This window comes from Macrotis lagotis, chromosome 2 (genome assembly GCF_037893015.1).
Source record: "Macrotis lagotis isolate mMagLag1 chromosome 2, bilby.v1.9.chrom.fasta, whole genome shotgun sequence".
Taxonomy (NCBI): domain Eukaryota; kingdom Metazoa; phylum Chordata; class Mammalia; order Peramelemorphia; family Peramelidae; genus Macrotis; species Macrotis lagotis.
In genome coordinates this window covers 33,992,449-34,003,860 of record NC_133659.1, presented here as the reverse complement: position 1 = coordinate 34,003,860, position 11,412 = coordinate 33,992,449, and the positions used below count along the sequence as shown (strand labels likewise).

The window sequence follows — 11,412 nt, the reverse complement described above, 5'->3', positions numbered from 1 at the left end:
CGCCTTCCTCCCTGTTCCATCCATTTACTGTCCGACTCTCCTCAGCAGGTGTTGTAAACCTCTCTTCTCCTCCATCCTCCTCTATCACTGTCTTGACCTATCCTTCACCCCCCCCAGTCGAGCATTTCTCAAGTGCCACACCTCCACTGTTCTTATCCCAGGATGCTCTGACATTCCCCCACTCTCTTCCTTCACCTCCATCTCACAAAAAGGCCAGCCATCTGTCTGCCATCTGTATTCTCCAGAAAATCACTCCTCCCCAACATCCCCACTAATCCTGCAGCCTTTGAATATGCCCATTTCCCCAAGAGTAAAAAACTCACTAGACCTTGCCATTCCCTCCAGCAGTTGTTCTCTCGAACTCTGTCCTGGACCCCTTGAGAAAGCCCCATTTTCAGTACCTCCACATCTGCCTCTGGCCTCTCACTCCATCACTCAGTGAAATTGCTGATTGCTGCATTTAATGGCTTTTTCTCAATCTTCATTTTCCTTGAGTTCTCTGCAGCCTGTGACACCAGGGATCAGTATTTCCTTAAAACTCTCCCCTTGCTTTCCCCAGGATGACTTTCTTCGTCCCGTCACCTTGACTGCTTCTTCTCCATCCTCTTGGCTTGCTCTCCAACCATTTCATGCCTACTCCTCCTTGGGCACCCTTATCTTCTTGCTCAGGATCTCGGGGCGATCTCATCTGCTCCTTCATGTTCAGCGGTTATCTTGATGCAGATGCTTCCCAGAGTCAGCAGACAGTTCTGGACTTGGAGTCAGCTCCTCCATCAAACACACTGAGTCTGTCACTTCTTGGAGTCTCAGTTTCTTGATCTGTCAAATGAGGGTCTTCAGAGGTCCCATCCAACTTGGAATCTATTATCCTATCATTATCCAGGGTCCCATGGTCATCTCAAAACAGAACAGATGAATCTCCCCCAAGTTCTCCATTACTGTCCCTCACACTAGTCAATCAGCAGGCTCTGTACATTGTGCTGAGGCACTGATACAGAAGCAAGTATGGTGCCTGCCCTCTTAAGAGTTCCAGTTCTAATGGGGGAGGGGAGGAGAGGAGAACCATGCACAAACAAGATATAGACAAGTCCAGGGAAGGAATCTTCCATGGGCATAAAGGTGGACAGGACAGACCACTTGTTGATGGTGGAATTAAAGGCCAACTGGATCACCTTACCATTTGAGAGGAGGAACTGGAGTGGGGAAAAATGAATCAAGCAACCTCTCCCCACCAGCAAACTAATTTGGATAGTCCCTGGGGGTGAGGTGATTAGGCTTGCATCAAGGTGGTGGCAGTATCCAAGGAGGGAAGGGGGGTAAACTTTTTAATTTAAAAAAAATTTTAATTTAAGGCAATGGAGTTAAGTGACTTGCCCAAGGTCACACAACTAGGTAATTAGTAAGTGTCTGAGGTTGGATTTGAACTCGCATCCTCCTGACTCCAGAGCTGGCGCTCTATCCACTGCACCACCTAGCTGCCCCAAGGTGGGTAAATTTTGAAAAGACAATATATTGAAGAGTCAAAGCTGACTCCAAGGTTAAACCTGGGTGACTAGGAGGATGGTGATGCCTTTGACAGCAATATGTAACTTTGAAAGACATGGGCTATGAGGTGAGTTCAGTTTTGGACATGAGTTTCAGGTGTCTGTGGAACAACCAGTTTGACATGTCTAAAAGGCAGTTGGTGATATGTGTGGAGGTTAGGACAATTCTGGGAATTCTCCGACAACTCGATAATTGAAGCTGATGAGATCACCAATTGTAATGGTATTGAATGAAAAGATAAGGGAGTCCAGTACTGAGCCCTGGGGGCACCCCACGATAAGGGGACGAGACAAGGATTCTGTAAGGGATCAGAAGGAGCAGTCAGGGAACAAGAGGGAGCAGTTAGAGAAACAGAGAAGAGGGCATCATGATTTCTAGGCTGTAGAGAGGTCAAGTAAGAGGAGGAATGAGAAAAGACCATTCCTTTGGGTCATTAAAAGACTATCTCTTATTTTGAGAGAATTGTTTCAGCTGATAATGAGGTCAGAAGCCAGACTGCAGAGATTAAAGAGAAAGGAAAGAATCTAAGGCAGCTGCTGCTAGAAGAAATTAGTATTTTTCAAGGCCTTCAGCTGTGGAGAGGAGGCGAGATAGAGAACAATAGCTAGCTGCCATGGGACTATCCAATCTGGGTTTATTGTTTTGTTTTTAGGATAGGGAAGGCGGGGGTGTGTGCATAGGCTGCCGGGGAAGAGCCTGTAGACCTCAGATTAGAGAGACAGCTATGATAGAGGGGGCAAAGGCCTGGAAAAGACAGGAGGGCTTGGGACCCTTAGTGACCTCTCCCTCACCAATCCAGAGAGTTGTCAATCTGCATATTTATATTCTCACATATCATCTGTGTCCCTACTGAGATGCCTACTGGTCTCCCTGCTTCTAGAGTATTCTTTCCAATAGAACACATGACACATTCTTTAAATTCCAGTGGTTCAGATAGAAAATGCTTTGGTTGGCATCATCCAGAGCCCTTATTTTCACAACCTGGCCCTTGCCAGGGTTCTCTTCCACATGCACTCCCTTTCCTCCCCTCCATGCTCTTCCTTCTCACTTATGACTCCTTGCCACCTCCTCCAGAAGCCATTCCCAACCCTCCCACCTCCAACTTCTAGAGTCCTCATTGGTCCCTTAGCTACTTCTGTGACCTGCACAAAGGCAAAGCTGGGGGGAATCACAGAATGGAGTTGGAGGAGAGATGTGAAATGAGATTGGCAAGGAGTGAAGGGTGGCTTCCAATTAAGATGACCCCCCCATGAATGGTCTCACAGAAACCCAACTCTCCCACATTCACACTGGCAATGAACTCAAAAGAACACCTAATGGAACTGAGTGTGGTTGCTCCTAAAGGGATGCCAATGAGTGAGATCTTTTATCCAGCAGGCCTAAACAGTAAAACACCTCAGGGAAGAAACCAGCTCTAGCATAGGTGAATAACCCAGGAACCCAGGGGAACTCTAGGCCAGGGAGGAAGCTTCTGATAGGATAGGAGGGTTTCTGGATGCCCACAAGATGAGAGCCCCAAAGGCTAGTTTGACTGGACCTCAAAATTCACCAAATGGAATAATTAAAAAAACTGGAAAATGAGTCAATGTCTCCCTGGGAAGGACTCATTCACAACTGAGAAGTTTGCATCTGATTCAGGCACCATGCATTAGCATGGCCGGTGGGGGGGGGGGGGAAGAAAGGCAAAAGATAACAGAAGCCCCCCTGCCTGATGGGGGAAGGGGCAACCTGCAAACAATTGTGCAAATAAGCTTTATACAGGATAAATCTGGAGATAATTGATAGAGGAATGGAGGGGTAAACCTTTCTGTTGGGATTTTTGCCAGGACTTGAAGCAGTCCAGGAGGCACAGAGAAGGAAGCAGAACATTCCTAGTGTCGGGGGACAGCCAGGGAAGATGGCCAGAGTCTGGGATCAGGAGTACTAATGGGCCAGGGCCACTGGATCAGTGTAGAGGTTGGGTAGGAAGTAAGCTATAAGAAGACTAAAAAGGTAGGGCACTGGGACATGAAGGACTTTGCTGAAAATAGGGATTTTATTTGTTCCCAGAAGTGATAAGGAGCTCTTAGAAGGTGGTCTGGGCAGACCTGTATTAAAATGAAGTTCCTAAAGGGAGATGAATTTGACAGCTGAAGAGAGGATCACCTGGCCTGAGGAGAAACTTAAGATAGGGGGTGCCTCAAGCTTTAGTAGTGAGGACCTGAAGGAGGGCAGTTGGTCATGCAAAAAAGAAAAAAGGAAATGGAGATCATTGCTGGCAGCCAAACCAATAGGATCTGACAAGTGCTATGTTGTGCTGCTTAAAGAGTAGAGGGTGTTAAGATGGCTGTGAATCTGAGTGACTGGAAGGAAAGTTGCAAAGAGGGTAGATGGCCTCTTGGATGTCTTTTGACCACACTCTGCTCCCTCCCCTTTATCCCTACCACCCCCAAATTCTAAAACCTGAAGGGCAGAGACTTTAACTGAGCTCCAGCTCTTCTAAGTGAGCATGAGTGCAACTCTGTGGTCCCTAGATGGACTCACTCCTCCCTTCCCTCCTCTGGGCCTCTGGTTTCTTAACTGTTTGAGGGAGAGAGAGGGGAGGGATTAAGGAGGCAGGTTCAAGTTGCATTTTAAAGCAACCCTTGGGTTCTCCAGAACCAGTGCTGGTGGAGCATAGGTTGTGGGGCTTAAGAGTGGAGCCCCACCACTCTGGCTAGTCAAATACTCTGGAGCAGGGGTTGCCATCTGATGATGAAGCTTCTTTGGCTGTGAAAACAGCCCTGGGTAATCCCTTCCACTCTGGCAATGCCAGCAGCACAGCAAAAGAATAAGAGGTTGCCAAGAGCCACATAGTTTTAGGCCATCAAACTTTCATCTGAGTGCTAGTCTAAGGCAAAATTTTTGTACACTGAATCAATACATTGACTTTAACATCTTTGCTCTAAATATGAAACCAACTGTGTTGGTTCCATGGTGCAAGCCAGGAATGAGATAGAATGGGTGACGTGAGAGATATATGAATTCACCAAGAGATGTGTGTCTGCTAAGAAGAGAAAAATGAATGGATCCATCATGGCTGAGAGCCAGGAATAACTGGGTGGTAGTCAAGGTCTTCCAATGGAACTCAAGATATCAGCAGAAATTGAAGAAGGCCTTTGGGCATGTGGGATGGACCCCCTAGAACTTGTGGAAGGATGTGAAAAAGAAGAGTCGACCAGGATAAGCAGGCAGGTGTGTAGGGGCAGCTATTTGGGTTCGGGAAAATCTTAAGACCTCTTCCCTTTATTCTCATCTCTGCCTAGTTTCACCTCCACAGATGAGATGCCCCTTCCAGGATCACTTTTTTTTTTCATTTAAATTCTGCCTTTATTACAAAACAGAAAGCTTTACCATCCAGTATCACTTCTAATCTCAACATCATTCTGCTAATTCAAACCTTCCTCAAATCTCTTCCCAACTCTGATAGGAGGGCTGGAGAATGGAGTCCTACATTCCTCCCAAAACCTTCCTTTATTGGGGGCAGAAATGAGACTTCCAGACTGTACTCTCTAGCAGCAGATTTGCCTGGCTTCAGCTCCATATTTGAATAAAGATGTGTCCAGAGCAGGAGACCCCCTGGTGTCCTCCCCCCCTACCCCTTTCTAGTTTCTTTTTATGAGTGGTTTAACTGATTAGATGATAAGCTCCTCGAGGCCTATTTGTATCACAAGCACAATGCCGGCACATCATTTCTTCAGTCATTTCAGTCGAATATGACTGATCCTATTTGAAGTTTTCTGGCCAGAGATACTGGAGTGTGCCATTTCCTTCTCCAGTTCTTTTGACAGATGAGGAAACAGGCAAACAGGGCTAAGCGACTTGTCCAGGCTCACACATTTTAGTTAAGTGTCTGAGGCTTGAACTCAAATCATCCGATTCCATGTTCTTTGGTCTAGAAAGAACTGAAAAAGGATGTGAAAAAAAAAGCCTTGAATGCCAGACACAGGGGTATGAGTTTCACTAGGGAGGCGCTAGAGAGTTGCTAAAGGTTTGAGAGCAACTGAGTGGCTTGTATAGATTTATTCATAAGAAAGACTCGGAAAAAAGCTCCAACCTGCTCGCCCATCCCTTTTTTTTATTCGGAAGTTCAGAGAAGGAGGAGACGTCTCCGGGGTAACAACAGGGAGAAGTGACTCAGCCTCAGGTCTCCTGACTCCCAGTCCCAGCCTCAGTCATCTCTGCCTGGAGGATGGGGCGGCCACTCCTCGCGGGCTTGGGCTCCTCCTCCCTGGAGTCCACCCTCGTGACTCCCGCCTGGGGGGGGGGAGGGGAGAGGATGCACTACCTCTGCTCTTTCCTCTTTCCTCTTTCCTGTTTTCGCGCCGCTGATCTTGGACTTCCCTGTCCTCACTCCTTCCTTCCCCTACTTTGGTCTCGCTGTCCACCCGTCAATGGAAGCGCCACCATGTCCGCCAGGCAGGCTTCCCGCACCCCCCGCCCCAGTAGGAGCCACTTCTTAGCTGAAAGATTTCGCTCACATCTCTTCTCGCCTCCCTCACCCCCAGTTCATTTTCCCCGAGCGTAAACTGAGGGGTTGGCCTGGCCGAACTAAGAGTCTGCCGAGTCTCGGTCCCCGTGGCTCCTCTGTACCCAGCCCTTCCCAGCCGGGGCTGCCGGGGAGGTCGCCCCGGCGCACTGAGGCGCCTGCTGCCCTGGGGCTACTTTGTATCCACTGCGGCTGCCCTCCCCCTCCTCCTGGGCTACATTGTATCCAGAGCAGCTGCCACCTGGTGTCTCGCCCCGCAGCTACATAGTATCCTTCTCATCTCCGCGGTGCTTGCAGATGGCTACATGATATCTATTTCGGGGACACAAACGCGCACGCGCCCCAGAGATGTGCGTCTGTGTGTCTTCCACCCCACCAAAGCGGTACTCTTCCGAAGCGCTTTCCGCCAGTGACTCAGGAATGTTGGTAGCACAGCACAGTGGTCAGTTCAGTTTTTATTAAAAAAACGAACCCGGGGCAGCTAAGTGGCGCAGTGGATAGAGCACCGGCCCTGGAGTCAGGAGTACCTGGGTTCAAATGCGGCTTCAGACACTTGAATAAAGATGTCTCCAGGGCAGGAGACCCACCTTGGGCAAGCCACTTAACTCCATTGCCTTGCAGAAACCTAAAAAAAAAAGTCAGTTCTATGCACTGTCGCCCCGGGAGTGGAGAAGGCCCCTGGAGAGCCAGTATGGGCCCCTGAAACTACAATACCCAAAGAGCCGTGCGGCTCAGAGCTGAGGTTAGCGGTTGGGGGGCCGGTAGGGCAACTGCGCCTCTTCCCACTGGCTCAGTGTCAGAGTCGGCTATTGGCTACGGGGCAAAGCAAGAAGGGACTCACGGGCTCGGATTGGTGAAGGCTGAAGGTGAGGGGGTGGTCCCGGAAGTGGTGGTGAGGCCGGAGGGGAGAGCCACGTGGAGAAGCCGGGGTCCCAGTGCAGGCCTGCCCCCAGCCCCAGGCTCGTCCCGGAGCCTGCCGGTGACATGGAGGACGCCTTCAGCAGCCCGGCGGAGGCCGCGCTGCGGCGGGAGGCCGGGGCTCCGGCGCCACTGACGCCTCTCCCGGAGCTGGGCCCCGCTTACGAGCTGGAGCGGGTGCAGGCCTTCGTGCTGGAGCACGAGGCCAGGCGGGTAAGGGGGGGGCAGGGGGCGCGGGGGAGGGGGGCAGGGCCTGGGCTGGGGGGCAGCGCTGAGCGGGGCTCCTGCCGGCTCCACAGGTGGCCCTGCAGTTCCCAGAGGAGCTCCTCGGAGACAGCGTGGCCGTGGCCCGGGCCCTGGAGGAGGCCACCGGAGCCAAGATGCTCGTCCTGGGGGACACCGCCTATGGCAGGTGGGCCCGCGGGGAAGGAGGGGGCGGGGAGGGCTTCTGGGGGCCTCGGGGCCCACCTAACCCTTCCTCCTCCGCAGCTGCTGCGTGGACGTGCTGGGCGCTGAGCAGGCCGAAGCCGACGTCCTGGTGCACTTCGGGCCCGCCTGCCTGATCCCGCTTTCCCGCTCACTGCCCGTTACCTATGTCCTTGGCCGGCGTCTGGTGGCCCTGGAGCTGTGTGCGGAGGCCTTCCGAGGCCAGCACCCGGACTCCGCAGAGCCTGTGGTGCTGCTTAGCGAGCCCGCCTGTGCCCACGCCCTGGGTGAGGACTAGGGGAGAGGCCCGGCCGGTCCCCAGATGCCTGGGTGTGTGTGCTCCCGCTGCAGACAGCCAGCTTCTTGTATCTCCGGGTTTGCTGCGGCACTTCATGCATTTTGATTTCTTGACTGGGAAGCAGGAGAGAAAAGTGGCTGAGGCTCTCCTATCCTAGTCAGTCTGTGGGCCCATACGTCCTTGAGATGAACTCTGATCTCACAGTTGGAAGGCAGTTTGGGGAGGCCATCTGGCATCTGACCTTCAGTGAGGGGGTGCTTTCTCCTTCCCTAGACAGCTGACCCTGGAGGCCAGCTATCACGTCCCTTTCAGGCCTCCTCACTCCCCATGCCATGTGTTCTCCAGGCCAGACCTGGTGTGGCTGCCCTCCCAGCCAGCTCTGCCCATTGACCCATAGCCCTTTCCCTGCAGAAGCCTTGGCTGCTCTTCTTCGCCCGCAGTACCAGGACATCCTAGTCTCCCACCCAGCTCTACCTGCTACTACCCCAAGCTGGGAGCACCCACCACTGGAGCGCTTTGGCCGATTTTTCCCCCTGGGCCCTGGGCGGCAGCTGGAGGACTATGGTGCCTTTTATGTGGGAGACAATGGAGATGAGGTGAGCCCAGATCTGCTCCAACTGCTCCTGGGTTGGGCCCCGAGTCGCTCCTTCTCATCCTGCCTGCCAGACTCTGGCCAGGTCCGAGCAGAGGGCCCACGGGCAGCCCGAATCAGAGCCCGGAGCCACTACCTGGTGGAACGGGCACGGGATGCCCGAGTGGTGGGACTGCTGGCGGCTGCTCCAGGGGGGGCAGGGCACCGTGAGGCTCTAGCCCACCTTCGGAAACTGGTGCAGGCTGCCGGAAAGCGGGCCTATGTCCTGTCACTGGGCCGGCCCAGCCCTGCCAAGCTGGCTAACTTCCCCGAGGTGGATGTCTTTGTGCTGCTGGCCTGTCCGTTGAGGGCACTTGACCGGCCCCAGAGTGGTGCCAGCAGAGGCTTCTTCCGGCCGCTGCTTACCCCCTATGAACTAGAAGTTGCCTGCAACCCAGCTCGAGGGCCACTGGGCCTGGAGCCCTACCTGTGTCACTATTCCGATCTGCTGCCAGGTAAGCTCCAGCATCACTTGATTTCGGTTCCTTCCCTGTCCCTTAGGCCCACCCTTTGGTCTCATGATCTCCTTCCATTGTCCCTCCAGGCTCCCCCTTCCACGTGCCAATCCCACCCCTGGACTCTGAGCTCTGGGATGCTCCTGATATGTCACTCATCACTGGAGAGCTGCGTCCACCACAGACTTCATCCTCACCAGATGTTCCTGATGTCCCAGAGACCTCAGCCCTGAGCCAGCGATCCCGGCTTGAGCTTGCTGAGCGCAGCCCAGCAGGTAACTCCAGTGTGTCCCACTCCAGCTCCCCTGGATCCTCTGGAAGCCTCACTTGGTGTGTGGGGAGTGTCTAGGCTTCAGGCTGACCCTCTTCCTTGTTCCCTCCCAGCTTTGTTCCTTGGCTCCCGTACTTGGCAGGGGTTGGACCCTCAGCTAGGCCAGACGGCACCAATGCGGGCGGTAGCTGGGAGACGAGGTGTGCCGATTGCCTACGAGGATGAGCCTGGCAGCTGAGGAACCTTCAGTGACAAATGAGACTCCAAGAAAAGACCTTGGCACTCCTTGAAAGAGCAGATCCCCAGGAGTATCCCAGGTGCCAGCAGCCAGCATGGCTGGAGGAAGTGGGCTTGGGCTGGGTGGTCCTCCCTGGCTGACTTCAGGTGTCCCTGCCCTCTATCCCCTGAGCCCTTACTGATGACTGAATACAGGAGGGGAGAAAAGGAGCAAACATTTCTCTGTCAACTCTTATGTGTGAGAGCCTGGGCTTAACATCTTTAAAGTAGCTCATAACTCTAGGAGGCAGGGGCTCATATTATCCCAGTTTTACAGATGAGGAACTTGAGGCAGGTAGAGAGGAAGTGTTTGCCCAGGGTTACACAGTTAGTAAGGGTTCCAGGTCAGATAAGGACTTTGGTCTTCCTGAGTCAGGCTCAGTGCTCTCTCCACTGCATCCACCTAAGGGGAGTCTCCCCAAAACTGAACACTGCCCCTGCGGCTGCTGCTGTCTTGGCACATTTGTCCTCTTGGTGTCCTGGGTGCTCTGATATGTCAGACCTGTTTTAAATGTATAAAGAATGGCAACACCAGGGGCCCTTCTCATTCGGCCCCCAGTGGGCACTCTGCTTGATGGGAGAGAGACAACTTGTGCCAGAGACTGAGCTGCAAGGATTTCAAGATGTCCAGTCCACCCTGCACCTTACCACCGCTATGGAAGAGGAACGTTCCCACCCATCCTGGCCCCGCACACAGAGACAGACTCAGCCTCTTGTGTGGAGTTGGGGGAAAGGAAGTGCCAGCTGAACATAACAGATAATTAAAAAGAAAAGCAATTTTGCAAACTAGACAAGAGCCGCATTCTCAGGTATAATCTTTTTACTGTTCTGCTATGTTCTTGGAAATGCCCATTGTATTTGTTTGGCTCAGATTAAAAAATTTTTTTAAATGTTGAATGAATTGGTAAGTAACACAAAGGTTATCCTGAATTTCTAGGTGCCTTTCCAGAGGAGATTCCTGGGTTTGGGGTGAGTCTTGGCCCTAGGGTCAGATTCACCAGGATGGGAAAGGAATTAGCCTGGTTCTGCTGCTCTGGCCCAGGCAGTCCTGGCTCTGCTCTCCGTGGTCGGGCACCTCTCTCCAGGGCCATGGTCTTGCCCATTGCTGGCTTCTTGTGGGACGCTGCAGGTCCATGTCCCAAGCAGTCTTCAGTTCCAAACATCCTTATCTCTTTTCTCAGACGTTCCCCTCCCTCCTCCCCATGTCCCAAAAAAACCAGTTACCAAATGTTGCTGTTCTCCCAACCCTCCATTGACCCCCTTCTCTTCACTTCCATGCTGCCAAACCCAAGCTCTCACTCACCTACACCCACAACCCCCTCCCTGGTCTCCCCCAAACCAGCCTTTTCCCTCTTTGGTTCTTCAATCTGAGATAACAGCTATCAAAGTAAGAAAGAAGGAGTGGGATCCCACCACCCTGAACTCAGTTTAAATTCCTTTACATTCAAATACTCTGAATTAGTGGTGAACCTACTGAGGTCCGGAAGCATCCAAGGAGATCATGTAACATGCTTTTTTTTTTTTCAACCAAAATTTTATTTTTCCACTTTCACGCAATGGAAGTTTTTCAGTATTCATCCATTTGCAAGTTTATGAGTTAGTTCCACATTTTTCTACCACCCTTCCTTCCCTCCCCTCCTCCCCATGGTGGTGAACAGTCTGGTAAAAATTATACATGTACATTCGTAACATAAGCACAGACGTTACTTCGTGGGGGGGAGGTAGGCAACTGAGAAAGTGTTGATTTCATTTAAAATTCTTTGTAAATGGAAAACACAAGAATGTTTTTTTTTTTATTTTGGTTTTGAAAAGAGGGGAAGTTGTATTATGCCAAGTACTATGTACAACACAACCCAAAATAGTAAAAACAGTGGAGACTTGTATTTAGTGGAACCAAACAAATATCATTTCTTGGGGATTTTTAGAGTTTGCTTTAAATGATATTTAAAAGTCTATGTTTTGGGGGTGGCTAGGTGGCCCCGTGGATAGAACGCCGGCCCTGGAATCAGGACTACCTGAGTTCAAATCCAGCCTCAGACACTTAATAACGACCTGGCTGTGTGGCCTTGGGCAAACCACTTAACC

At 51.8% G+C, this 11,412-nt stretch overlaps 1 protein-coding gene across 1 annotated transcript; it reads left to right on the top strand.

The window, feature by feature from the left end:
* Positions 1-5,762: 5,762 nt before the first annotated feature.
* Positions 5,763-10,224, top strand: DPH2 (diphthamide biosynthesis 2). Its single transcript, XM_074221615.1, has 6 exons — positions 5,763-7,183; positions 7,270-7,382; positions 7,460-7,683; positions 8,106-8,780; positions 8,870-9,055; positions 9,165-10,224. The coding sequence occupies exons 1-6, from the start codon at positions 7,037-7,039 to the stop codon at positions 9,287-9,289; spliced, it is 1,470 nt and encodes a 489-aa protein (XP_074077716.1). The 5' UTR covers positions 5,763-7,036; the 3' UTR covers positions 9,290-10,224.
* Positions 10,225-11,412: the final 1,188 nt, after the last annotated feature.

Excerpts from the sequence above, each read along its gene's own strand:
- DPH2 (XM_074221615.1), top strand. The coding sequence starts at position 7,037 with ATGGAGGACGCCTTCAGCAGCCCGGCGGAGGCCGCGCTGCGGCGGGAG. Across the intron at positions 7,383-7,459 it reads GGGGACACCGCCTATGGCAG|CTGCTGCGTGGACGTGCTGG; the intron begins GTGGGCCCGCGG and ends CCTCCTCCGCAG. Across the intron at positions 7,684-8,105 it reads CGCCTGTGCCCACGCCCTGG|AAGCCTTGGCTGCTCTTCTT; the intron begins GTGAGGACTAGG and ends CTTTCCCTGCAG.